Source organism: Eptesicus fuscus, chromosome 1, assembly GCF_027574615.1.
Source record: "Eptesicus fuscus isolate TK198812 chromosome 1, DD_ASM_mEF_20220401, whole genome shotgun sequence".
Lineage (NCBI taxonomy): Eukaryota > Metazoa > Chordata > Mammalia > Chiroptera > Vespertilionidae > Eptesicus > Eptesicus fuscus.
The window spans coordinates 27,053,741-27,067,697 of record NC_072473.1 but is presented as its reverse complement, the minus strand read 5'-3'; the positions used below and the strand labels follow the sequence as shown (position 1 = coordinate 27,067,697).

The following is a 13,957-nucleotide window of genomic DNA, read 5'->3' as shown; positions in this document are numbered from 1 at the left end:
GCTGCTTGAGACTAGCATCCTGGCCTCAGCACCATGCAGTCTGGTCTCAGATGCAAACTGGGACCCTGGAGCCACTGGGGATGGAAACCTGTGACCACAGCTGTAGACTCACAGACACCAAGAATCCAGAAATCCCAACCCCAATTTTGTGTGAATCACAGAGCCCATCCCCCTCCCCGCAGGCTCACAGGCAGCAGCATAGGAACTGCTAGACCAGCCCCTAGCACAGCATTGCCACGCCGCTACAGGAATTTGAGGCTGGGAGCACGTGGACACTGGGAATCTGTTCCCCGCAATGCAATCCGGTGACTAAATCCCACACCCACGCAGGGCGGCAGTGCCACCTGTCTTCGATTCTGGGCAAGCGCACATGCAAGTCTATTTTCCGCAGCACAGGAGTGGGCCTCTTGCCCACACAGTGCTACTGTGCAACCTGGTCCCCCAAGCTGACCAGGACCCTGATTCTCCGGGCGAGAGGTAGCACTGGGCACCAGTGACTTGACTCTGCTTCTCATTAAGTGCACCTGGGATCCCTGATTCCCAGTGCATTCACACTAAGAGCCAGTGACTCCAATTCTTGGAACATGCACATACAGGGACCCTGATTCTCGGTGTGAGGCCACACCAAGGAACAGAGAATCTGATATTTGATTCTTGGTGCAGGCACAGGGGAACTCTGACTCCTGGCACACAATAGGGGACTCTGATTTTCAGCACATACCAGTGGGGTCTCTGTTTCAGTGAGGCGCAGGCAGGGTCCCTGATTCTAGGTGTGCACACAAGGCCACACTGAGCGCCGGTGACTCTGATCCTGGGTTGGCTCCCACCAACCCACAGCAGCCACACATCTTGGTGTCGGAGCTCTTCAGTGACACTCAACTGATGCGAAGCTCCCACTGCACACAGCCCAGGCCCACACAACTCGACATTTGAACCTTCTGGTGATAGTCAGAATGGGGAGACAACGAAGCAATCCCCAGAGGAAAGAAAATGAGGAGTCACCAAGAAAGGAAATTAGTGAAACGGAAGCATGCAATATGACAGAAAAAGAATTCAGAGTAATGGTCATACAGTTCATACACCAGATGAATGAGAAAATCAACAACCTATGCAAAAATCAGGAAGAAATGAAAAGTGATATAGCTACAATCAAAAACACCATGGAAGATTTCAACAGTAGACTAGAAGAAATAGAGGACAGAATTAGTGAGTTAGAAGATAAGATAGAGAAACAAGCTCAATCTGAACAGCAACTGGAGAAAAAAATTAAAAAGCAGGAGGAGAGCCTAAGGCAGCTTTGAAACAACACAAAACGAAGTAACATACATATAATAGGGCTGCCAGAAGGCCAAGAAGAGCAGCAAGGATTAGAAAATCTATTTGAAGAGATAATGACAGAAAACTTCCCGATATGGGGAAGAAAAAAGTTACAAAAGTACAGAGAGTCCCAAGCAAGATGAATCCCAAAAAACCCACACCAAGACACATCATAATTACAATGGCAAATGTTCATGACAAAGACAGAATCTTAAAGGCTACAAGAGAGAGACAGAGAGTTACCTACAAAGGATCCCCCATAAGATTATCAAATCATTTCTCAACATAAACATATCAAGCTAGAAGGGAATGGAAGAAGGTATACAAAGTGTTGCAAAGCAAAGGACTAGATCCAAGAATACCCTATCCAGCGAGACTATCAATCAAAATTCAAGGGGAAATCAGGAGCTTCGCAGACAAAAAAAAAAAAAAAAAGGCTAAGGGAGTTTATCACTACCAAGCCAGCAATGAAAGAAATGCTAAAGAGAATGCTGTAAAAAGAAGAAATAGAAAGGGAGGAAGGAACACAGACATAAAGTACAAAAATGGCTACAAACAAGTACCTATCAATAATAACATTAAACGTAAATGGATTAAATGCTCCAATCAAAAGACACAGAGTAAGTGAATGGATAAGAAAACATGAAAAACATGATCCATATATATTCTGTCTACAGGAGACCCACCTCAGAACAAGGGACTCACACAGACTGAAAGTGAAAGGATTGAAAATATCTATCAGGCAAATGAAAATGAAAAAAGTGGGGGTAGCAATACATATAGCTGACAAAATAGACCTCAAAGTGAAGACCATAACAAGAGACAATAAAGGCCACTTCATAATTCTAAAGGGATCAATACAACAAGAGGATATAACTCTGGTAAACATTTATGCACCCAATGCAGGAGCACCCAAATACATAAAAAAAATTCTGGAAGATATCAGGGGAGAGATTGACAACAACACAATCATAGTAGGAGACTTTAATACCCCATTAACATCACGGGATATATCCTGAAGACAAATAATTAGCAAAGAAACATCAATCTTAAACGACTCACTAGATCAGATGGATTTAATTGACATCTTTAGAACATTCCACCCCAAAACTACCGATATACATTCTTCTCAAGTGCACATGGGACATTTTCAAAAATAGACCACATATTGCAACACAGGCAAAGTCTCTCCAAATTCAAGAGGATTTAAATCATAACAAGCATCTTCTCAGATCACAATGGCATAAAATTAGAAATCAATTACAGTAAACACAATTACAAAAATTCTAACACTTGGAGGCTGAATAGCACACTATTAAACAATGAGTGGGTTACCAAAGAGGACAAAGAATAAATAAAACACATCCTGGAAACAAACAACAATGAAAACACAACAATCAAAACTCTTTGGGACACAGTGAAAGCAGTCCTGAGAGGTAAGTTCATAGCATTACAGGCCTACCTAAAAAACAACAATAAGAAAAACTGTTAATAAACCATCTAACTCTGAAACTTGAAGAAGTAGAAAGAGAGCAACAAGAAAATCCCAGTGTGATCAGAAGGAAGGAAATAAAAAAGATCAGCGCGGAAAGAAATGACATAGAGACAAAAAAAAACAATACAAAAGATCAATGAAATCAAGAGCTGGTTCTTTGAAAGGATAAATAAGATTGATTAACCTCTAGCCAGGCTCACCAAAAAGCAAAGAGAGAGGACCCAAATAAACAAAATCAGAAACAAAAGAGGTGAAATAAAAACAGACCCCACAGAAATAAGAAGAATCACAAAATAATACTATGAGCATCTCTACTCCAACAAACTGGTCAACCTAGAAGAAATGGACATATTCCTAAAAAAAATATTACCTTCCAAAACTCAATCAGGAGGAATCAAAAAATCTGAATAGGCTGATAACTATGGAGGAAATTGAAGCAGTGATAAAAAAAACTTTCAACAAACAAAAGCCCTGGACCAGAGGGCTTCACAGGGGAGTTTTATCAACCATTCAAAGAAGAAATAAAACCTATCCTCCTCTGACTATTCCAAAAAATTCAAGAGGAAGAGCACTTCCAAGCTCCTTCTATGAAGTCAGCATCACCCTAATACCAAAACCAGATAAAGACAACACAATGAAAGAGAATTACAAACCAATATCCCTCATGAACATAGATGCCAAAATCCTCAACAAAATTCTAGCAGATCGAATCCAGCATTACATTAGAACGATCATACACCATGACCAAGTGGGATTTATCCCGGGGATGCAAGGATGGTACATCCGCAAATCAATAAATGTGATACACCACATAAACAAACTGAGAGATAAAAATCACATAGTCATATCAATTGATGCAGAAAAATCATTTGACAAAATCCAACACCCTTTTTTGATAAAAACTCTCAGCAAGGTGGGAATAGAAGGATCATACCTCAACATAATAAAAGCCATATATGACAAATCCACAGCCAACATCATACGCAATGGGCAAAAACTAAAACCATTTCCCCTAAGAACAGGAAAAAAACAGGGATGCCCACTCTCACCACTCCTCTTCGACATAGTACTGGAAGTACTAGCCATTGCGATCACACAAGAAGAAGAAATAAAAGGCATCCAAATTGGAAAAGAAGTAAAACTGTCCTTACTCACAGATGACATGATATTGTACATAGAAAACCCCAAAGACTCCATCAAAAAACTACTAGACTTAATATATGAATTCAACAATGTAGCAGGATACAAAATTAATACCCAGAAGTCTATGGCTTTTCTATATACTAATAATGAACTCACAGAAAGAGAAATTAAAAAAGAAATCCCATTTATCATTGCAAAAAAAAAGTTAAAATACCTAGAAATAAACTTAACCAAGGTGATAAAGGATCTATACTCAGAAAATTTCAAGACACTAAAAAAATGTGATAGAGGAAGACATGAACAAATGGAAGAATATACCATGTTCATGGATTGGTAGAATCAACATCATTAAGATGTCCATACTACCCAAATCAATCTATAAATTCAATGCAATCCCTGTATATATTAAAATACCAACAGCATACTTCAAAGACCTAGAACAAATTCTCCAAAAATTCATCTGGAATAAAAATTTTAAAAAAAGACCCCAAATAGCTGCAGCAATCTTTTTTTTTTAATTACTTTATTGATTAAGGTATCACATATTTGTCATCAACCCCCTCTCTCTGTTCCCCTCCCAATCCCCCCCACACGCAAGCCCCCCTCCCCCTGTTGTCCGTGATCATTGGTTAGGCTCATATGCAAGCACACAAGTCCCTTGGTTGATCTATCTCCCTTGTCCCCACCCTCCCCTACTTTCCCTCTGAGGTCCGACAGTCCGATCATTGCTGTTCTTGTTCCTCAGTCTATGCTGTTCATCATTTCCCCTAGATGAGCGAGCTCAAGTGATACTAGGAATACACTTATAGGGACTGAAAACGAGACAAGCAATAATGGTTATGCTGAGAGGCAAATGAATCATTCTGTAGTGAGCCTCCCTCTGGGCCAACAGTTCTTTTGAGACCCAGTTTCCATGTCCAGCAGTTGTTAATGTGTTCATAACAGCAATGATATTGCAGCTCTGGATGGTGGACAAATGCAGCAATCTTGAGAAAGAAGAACAATGCTGGAGGGATCTCAATACCAGATATCAAGCTATACTACAAAGCCACTTTTCTCAAAACTGCCTGGTGCTGGCACAAGAACAGACATATAGACCAGTGGAACAGAACAGAAAACCCAGAAATCGACCCAAGCCATTATGCTCCATTAATATTTGACAAAGGAGGCAAGATCATACTATTGAGACAAGACAGTCTCTTCAATAAATGGTGTTGGGAAAACTGGACAGATACTTGCAAAAAATGAAACTAGACCACCAACTTACACCATACACAAAAATAAACTCAAAATGGATAAAGGACTTAAACGTAAGATGGGAAACCATAAAAATCTTAGAAGAAGCCATAGGCAACAAAATAGCAGACATTTGTCATAGCAATATCTTTACCAATACAGCTCCTAGGGCAATGGAAACTAAAGAGAAAATAAACAAATGGGACTATATCGAAATAAAAAGCTTCTGCACAGTAAAAGAAACCATCAACAAAACAACAAGAAAGCCCACTGCATGGGAGAATATATTTGCCAATGTTATCTCCGATGAGGGTTTAATCTCCAACATTTACAAGGAACTCATACAACTTAACAAAAGGAAGATAAACAATCCAATCAAAAAATGGGCAAAGGACATAAGTAGACACTTTTTGAAAGAGGACATTCAGAAAGCCAAGAGACATATGAAAACATGCTCAAAGTCACTAATCATCTGAGAGATGCAAATCAAAACAACAATGAGGTACCATCGCACACCTGTCAGAATGGCTATTATCAACAAATCAACAAATGACAAGTGCTGGAGAGAATGCAGAAAAAAAAGGACCCTTCTTCACTGCTGGTGGGAATGCAGACTGATGTAGCCACTGTGGAAAACAGTATGGCATTTACTCAAAAATTTAAAAATGGAACTGCCATTTAACCCAGTAATATCACTTCTAGGAATATATCCCAAGAAAACAGAAACACCAATCAGAAAGGATATATGCACCCCTATGTTCATCGCAGTGCAATTTACAATAGCTAATATTTGGAAATAACCTAAATGCCCATCAGCAGATGAATGGATTAGAAAACTGTGGTACATCTACACAAATGAATACTATGCTGCTGTAAAAAAGAAGGACATCATACCATTTGCAACAGCATGGATGGATCTGGAGAGCATTATGCTAAGTGAAATAAGCCAGTCAGTGAAAGAGAAATACCACATGATCTCACTCATCCTATCTAATAGAGGGAATATGCTAATTGACCATCACTCCATCACAAAGATGGCTGCACCCACAGCTGAGGCCAAGTTCCCATAATGAGCCTTAAAGAGCAATCAGCAGGGACCTTAGGCTACGCCCTCCCCCGCCCCCCGTGAGGCTTGATAGGGGACCTCAGGCCGCGCCCCCAACCAGGCAGGGCTTAACCGGGGACCTCAGACCGTGCTCCCCACCCGGCAGGGCTTGACAGTGGACCTCAGGCTGTGCCCCCTGCACCGGCGTCAGTTTGGGGGACCTCAGGCCACACCCCCCGCCCCGGTGTCAGGCCAGGGGACCTGAGACCACACACCCCTCCCGGTGGGGTTTGATGGGGGACCTCAAAGTGCGCTTCCCATCCTGGTGCTGGGCTAGGTGGCCTCAGGCTGCGCCCCCCCCCACCAGGTGGGGCTTGACAGGGGACTTCAGGCTGTGCCCCCCACCCCGGCACCAGGCCGGGGGACCTCAGACTGCACCCCCCGCCTGGCGAGGCTTGACAGGGGACCTCGGGCTGCACCCCCACCCCAGCACCAGGCCAGGGTACCTGAGGCTACGCCCCCTTGCCTGGCTGGGCTTGACAGGGGACCTCAGGCCGTGCCCCCAACCCAGCGGGGCTTGACGGGGAATTTCAAGGTGCACCCCCAGTGCCTGGTTGGGGGAACTCAGGCCACGCCCCCGCCCAGTGGGATTGACGGGGGACCTGAGGCTGTGCCCCCCTCCCGGTGCTGGGCCGGGAGACCTGATGCTGCGCCCCCCTCCCAGTGTTGAGCCAGGGGACCTGAGGCTGCAGCCCCCCTGCCTGGTGGGGCTTGACGGGGGACCTCAGGCCATGCCTCCCACCCAGCGGGGCTTGACAGGGGATCTCAGGCCGTGTCCCCCACCTGGCAGGGCTTGATGGAGGACCTCAAGGCATGTCCCCCGCCCCAGTCTGGGCTGGGGGACCTCAGGCCATGCCCCCCGTCCAGGCACCGGGCCAAGAGACCTGAGGCTACACCCCCTGCCTGGCAGAGCTTGACAAGGGTGGGACTGGCAGGGTCTGGATCTAGCCCAATGAGGGGGGGCCAGCCGGGTCTGGGTCTCATGTGATTTTGAGGTGCATGTGGGTGGGCGGGGACTTACTTGACTCTGGGTCCCATGGTGTGCCCTAGACTCTGACAGGAGGAAGGTTTTCATATACATTTTACTAATTTTCTTTCATGTCTGATACTTCTATTATAGAGAAAGGGCAAATAGCAATATTAAATTATTTCCTCTAATTAATCCCCTTTTAATGCACACGAATTACTGGGTCACTAGTTTATGGATAATAAAGAACATTACAAACTGTTGAACAAAAATAGATAGAGGCAAAGAAGCATTGAACAGACTGTCAAACTACAGCGGGAAGGTAGGAGAGGGTTGGGGGGTCGGATAAGAGATCAACTGAAGGACTTGTATGCATGCATATAAGCACAACCAACAGACTCAAGACACTGGGGGCAGGGGGACGAGGGCAAGTGCCGGGGGGTAGGGGAGGCTGGGGGAAGGTCAGTGGGGAAAAAATAAAAGAGACATATGTAGTACTATTTATAATACCTTAAACAATAAAATGTTTTTAAAAATGAAAATAAAAAATACATAATACCTGATACACTATTTACTTACCAATTCTTCTCCAACTGAATCATTTTGTATTATTGCCACCCAATTTATAATTTCTGGGCTATTATTGTATAGAAGTGCATGTTCAATCTTTGATGTTCCAAAGAAAGCAGAACCAAAGTGTATGCATTCCACCTTTTGATTACCAGTCAGGTTTAACAATTCAAGAATCTGCTCAACCACTCGAACTCTGATATTCAAGAATATATCTGGACGACCTTGCAAACTCACTCTGTAAGATAATGAATTGTACATATATTTTTAATTAGAAATCTATACACTCTTTCTCCTAGATATTTATATAAACAAAACTTTTATAAAATCACATTATAATTAAAAGTCAAAGGCCTAAGAGCAGTTACTTTCACATACATGTAACTGTCATATCCTCTGTCTGTCTGAATCTGAACAGTAGAATGGCATATGTACAACCTAATTCACTGTCTCCAGGAAACAGCAAAGTTGGGAAACAATCACAGGAACTAACCCCAAAGAGAACTTATTGGTATGTCCATATCACCAATTATTTTGTAAATACTAGAGTTAGATGGAATAAATTATACCTCTAGTTCTAGAATTCTGAGATTCTTTTCTAACTTATCCTACTTAATAAGATACAAATTGGGAGTATGGGATCATCCCCATCCTAATACAGTAGGTCCTCGAGTTATGTCAGAGATCCGTTCCTATGGCATGACATAACGCAATTTTCGCCATAAGTCGAAACCCACCTACATAAGCACCTACGTCACTCACATGGAGCACATATACAGCAGTAATGAAGTGAAACAGTAAAAAAAAAAATTTAAAGAAAGATAACAATTCCTGACCTTTACTTGTGTTAAATAAATAATGAAAAACATAAAGCACATCTATATATATAAAAGCCTAAGCAACCATTATGACCGAATGACCAGTCGACCAGTTGCTATGATGTGCACTGACCGCCAGGGGGGCAGACGCTTAACCTTTTGCACTCGGATGTCGAGTGTGACTCGACACAGTTAGCATTGGTAGCAGCTTGAGAAAAAAGCAAGCGAGTGCAAAGGGTTAATGCAGGAGCTGCCCCCTGGTGATCAGTGCACTCCCACAGCCAAACTCCCACTGCCAGGCAACCTCCCCATGGCCGGTCCCTCCACCTGTCCCGCAGGCCCTGTCCAGTAGCCAGCAGGCCCCAACTGGCAGCAGGCAGGCCCCCAGGTCCCAGCCAGCAGCCAGCAGGCCCTGGCTGGCAGCTGGCCCAGCCCTGATCAGGATTGGGCGAGACAGCCCCAATAGGCTCTGATTGCCAGCCAGGCCTAGGCACCCCACCTGTGCATGAATTTCGTGCAACAGGCCTCTAGTATGTACATACATCGAAATGATGGAACTTTTTATATATATATAAATAAGTGGGAGATGGTGATGTAACCATGAAACGACGTATGTCAAGTCCGACATAACCCGAGGACTGCCTGTAACTCAATTCCCTACAAAGTAAATTATTTCAGCAAAATCCCACTTTTTGCTGAAATGAATATACCCCCCCATAAAACTTCACTTCCAAGACTAATTTTAATTCCCTTTGGAAACTGGCCCCCACACCAAATGTACCTTTCTCTGGCCCAAATGCAATGCTTTTGAATCTTGTCCCATCAAATACCACAAACAATTGACCACTCCACAAACTAGGTCCTTAGCTTACACTCTGTCTCTGTCACACTGGACATGGTCAATATCACCTCTTGCACATTTCTCCTCCCCCTTACCTTCCTTGACACCATATTTTCCTGGTTTTCCTCTCACTTATTCAGACTCTACCTTTCTCATTCTTCTAAGATTTGGATATTTTGTAAATTCCATAACTAATGGTATTTCTCTCCTACTCTTTCATATGCTACGCTCCTCAAATTATTTTCAATACTTCATGTTTCATTGACAACTTATCCACTGACAACTCTCAAACCAATATACCTAGAATAAAATTTTTTTCTGGGACTCAAGGTAAGTAAATCTAATAGGCTCTACAGTATTCTACAAAGCAAATCAATTCCAACATTTCAAAACTGAACTCAGATCTTTTCCCACAGATATGCCCCTTCTCTAACCTTCTCTTTCTATAACCACTCACTAAATCTAGTCAAATCTGTCTCTATAATATACCTCTAATCTGCAGAATTCTCTGCACACTCCCAATCTGTACCTGAGAAAAGCCTTTATCATTTCTCTTTTGCTTCATTATTATAGAGTCTAGTCAGGCTATCCATTCCATATCTGTACTCACTGCTATTAGCACAATCTTTCTAAAATACAAACTAATTAAGATACTCCCATCTTAAAATTTTCCTGAGATTCCACAGCCTTCACAATAGAACCTAAACTATTAGGGCTCACAACTGTTTCTCAAACTTTTTTGTTTGCTGTGACCTTCAGTAAGAAATATATCTTACATTGCAACGCAGGAAGCACAGACACACACACACAGCTTTATAAAACAACATTTGCCTTACTAGGTGAGATGCATTCTGATATTTTCAACTTCATTGTTTTAATACTGGTAATGCCCCATTATAGTGATTGCACATCCCACTAATGAAATGAGACTTAAAGCATTAAATAACACTGTCCTATTAATTCCTTTACTGGACCCTACACTGTTCTGTTTTCCTGGTCTGACCTTACATCACTCCTTACCTCCATCTCTTTGCCTCTACAATCCTCAGATCTCTCAGTGTGTAACACTGTCTATTCACCTCTAGGAGTTCAAACCTTCTAGCTGCTCTACCTAAAATCACTCCTCTAACCCATTCCTATCATCAACACCTACCTCCCCTACACACACACACACACACACACACACACACACACACACACACACACAAATACACAGCCCAAATCACACCACTGCTCTATGTCTGGCTAATTCCTACTCACCAATGAGTGTTTGGTTCAACTATTACCTCCTTAGTGAAGCCCTTATTTGATCCACCCCTCACCCCCACAAAATTCAAACTAGTACCTCCTGTTAAGTATACCAAATGCCATCCTCTGTTTCTTCCTATTTTTGAATCCCTTGTTTAGTGTTAGAAATAAGGCAAGCCCCACAACTCAGGGGTCCTGGTAGAACACAAAACATACTTGGAAGCCAGGAAGCAAGGCAAATATCTTATCTTTACTTCTACGTAGAAAGGTGTGCACACATGGTCTGGAAATATGCGCACACCAAGCAGGCGGTCTGCTCGGGATTTATAATCCCTGACGCATGTGACCTGTCCCTTGCTCTTGATTGGAGCTCAGGTGCACAGTCTTTCACGATTGGCTAATTCAAAGGGAGGGGTTGGCCTTTGCTGTTTCAAGATGGCGTCCCCGAGGGGAGCTGTAAGCCATGCGGCCAACATGGTGGCTGCCAAGTCACACAGTCCAAAATGGCGGCTGTCTAAACTGTTCTTTGACAGAAAAGGTTGTTTATTCTCACATTTAGCAAATATTATAGACTCAATTTATTACTGCTGACTGAAAAACCAATGAGGCTAACCAACATTCAAAGACAATAGGCATATCTGAAAAGAGAAAAACAGGAAAGTATTAAGTACTATATTAGAATTAAGAACCATAGTACACACTCACTTAGCCACTTCATTTACAAGGCTGGGCTGGTCTGCACAGAATTCCACTTTAATAATCTTCGAGGACTTGGGCTCCACAATACCATTAGTTGGAAAAATTACAATGGGTAATTGGCCCTGGTATAGTGTTGTAAACTTACCTAAGGAGAACAAGAGCAGGTGGTTCACATCTGGATCCTTACAATATTACATTCATACTCTTGGTAGAGGATAGACAAATATTACAGAGTATATGGTCTACTGAAGACCAAGAACTACAGCTTTTGTTATAAGTCCAGATTCTAGGGTCACCAAAGATATTTTAGCCTAGTGTTAAGGCTTAACCCTCATCAATAGCTAAAATATATTGCCTGCTTACTGTGTTCAGATAGTTATGCTAAGAGATTTGCATATGGTATTCTATTTAATGCTCATAACGATTCATTGATATAGGTTCCTCCATAAATAATGAAATAGAAGCTTAGAAAGGTTGAGTGACTTGTCCAAAGACACACAACTATTGTGGTAGATTAAATGGTTGCCTCCAATTCTCCACCCTTCTCTGCCATGGACAAAGTATGTTTCCTACCCCTTGACTTTGAACTTGATCATACGATTTACTTTGGCCAACAGCATTTGGCTAGTTGTGACAACATGCCAGCTCTAACCCCAGATGTTTTCCTGCAGTTCTACAATGAGAAATGTTTCTCGAGTAGCAGCAGCAAATATGAAGCACAGCTACCCAGCTCACTGACAGACCTGTAGTAACAGAACAGGCCCAGCTGCCTCAGCCTGAAGCAGCCACCCATCTGAGCACAGTCAAGTTCTAGACAATCATCATACAAATGAAAAATGTAAAAATAATTGCCTTTTTTTTCATATACAGAGTTGTGGGGTAGTTTATAACATAGCAATATTTGATTACTATAGCTGGTAACTATATAATTGAGCTGGGATTTTCACCTGGATGTTTCTGACCATAGGACTCAAACTTATAGCCACTGCTACTTCTCTATAGATGAACTAATGCAATTCACACAGGGAAAGGGCAAAAGGAATGGGTTTCTAGAATCAACTAGCTTATGAGAAGGAGGTTACAAAAATTTCTTCTAAAAGTAGAAATGGTTCATAATTTATGGTTATATTTGGCACTTATATTACAGCACACAATCCTTGAGATCAAATACTATATTTTTCATCTCTATGGTCTTAGTACCCACATAGTGCCTAGCACAAAGCTGTGTTCAAAATATGTCCAACAAATAGAAGCAACCAGTCACATTTCTTAAATATCATTATACAATATTAAAACAAATGAACATACTGCCAACATAAACAACTTTGCAAATTTCTAATTCACCCATTTTAAATCATAATTGATGACATTTTCCAAAAGTATTCATTTAACTTAGAATAAAATATTAGCATAATAAAAGTACTGAAAACATAAAAAGACAATAAAACATTTTTTAAGTACAGAAATGAACTGATGGAAAAGGCAAAGTCACAGTAAGAAAATTTGTTAATCCAATTATTTTAGGGAAGTGCTAATGGCATAATATTTCAGGTTTATTTTCTGTCATAAGATAAAACAAATATTTGTAAATTATATCCATTTTAAACAAATAACCATTATTGACTCAGTTCTCCAGAAAAAGAAAACTGCCTGAGTTCAGTTAAGGCTGAGTCAGTGTAATAGTTCCTATATTGTAAGCACTTTGATGTAATTTGACAAGAGTTTAAGTAATGTTTCAAAAGCTTATTCAGGAACAACCCTAAAATCAAAGGAACATTGTTTGGTCTTCTAATTATATTAAAACAGTGGGTACATAAACATTACTGTGTCATATATAACTTTAATACCATTAATAATTATGAAATATTTGACTGTTGTATTTTTTAATTGCTAACAACAGGAGCAAGGACATCATCCTAAGAGAAGAATATCACTGAAGGAAGGAAGTTACAGATGAAATTCTGTCATCAAATTTTCATTTCTTTTCAGATATGACACTGGCTAATGTGTGGCAAATGAACTAGAAGGAGATAAGAGGAGAATTCAGAGAAATAACTTAGATTGGTATAATTACTAGGCAAGAGAAAACTATGGCCTGCTGTAGAAAAGTGGCAATGAGACAGAAAAGTAGAATTATTGACATAATCAGGAAGTGAATAGACAGGATTTAATAAATGACAAAGGGGACAGGTAAAAAAAAAAAAAAGGGAGATCTCAAGGATGTTACCAAGTTTCTGACTTTCCTAAATACATGGTGGTGACTATGAAAAAGAGAAAAGGACAAGTTTTGGGGAGAAGCAGAGAAGTTTAGTTTTAGACATGTTAAGTTTGAGAAACCTAGAGGAAATACAAAGAATTATGTAGACTTCAGTGAAGTAATAGGAATGGAAGTGATTACCTAGGGAAAGCGTGTTGACTGTGGTGACATGAGGATCTATGTCAAGTCCTAGGAAACACTCACATTTCATGTCCAAAAAAATGGACACTGGTCCACAAAAGAGAATTGGAGAGGAGGGAA

The 13,957-nt window shown here is 41.2% G+C and overlaps 1 protein-coding gene across 1 annotated transcript in view; it reads right to left on the bottom strand.

Annotated features, from left to right (window-relative positions):
• The window catches only part of CFAP47 (cilia and flagella associated protein 47), a 502,125-nt gene that overhangs the window by 467,963 nt on the left and 20,205 nt on the right, over positions 1 to 13,957 (bottom strand). Inside the window, exons 4-5 of the mRNA XM_054720946.1 lie at positions 11,446 to 11,584; positions 7,843 to 8,071 (exon numbers count right to left, since the gene is read on the bottom strand). Coding sequence (XP_054576921.1) covers positions 7,843 to 8,071; positions 11,446 to 11,584 — 368 coding nt within the window. The remainder of the gene's footprint in view (positions 1 to 7,842; positions 8,072 to 11,445; positions 11,585 to 13,957) is intronic.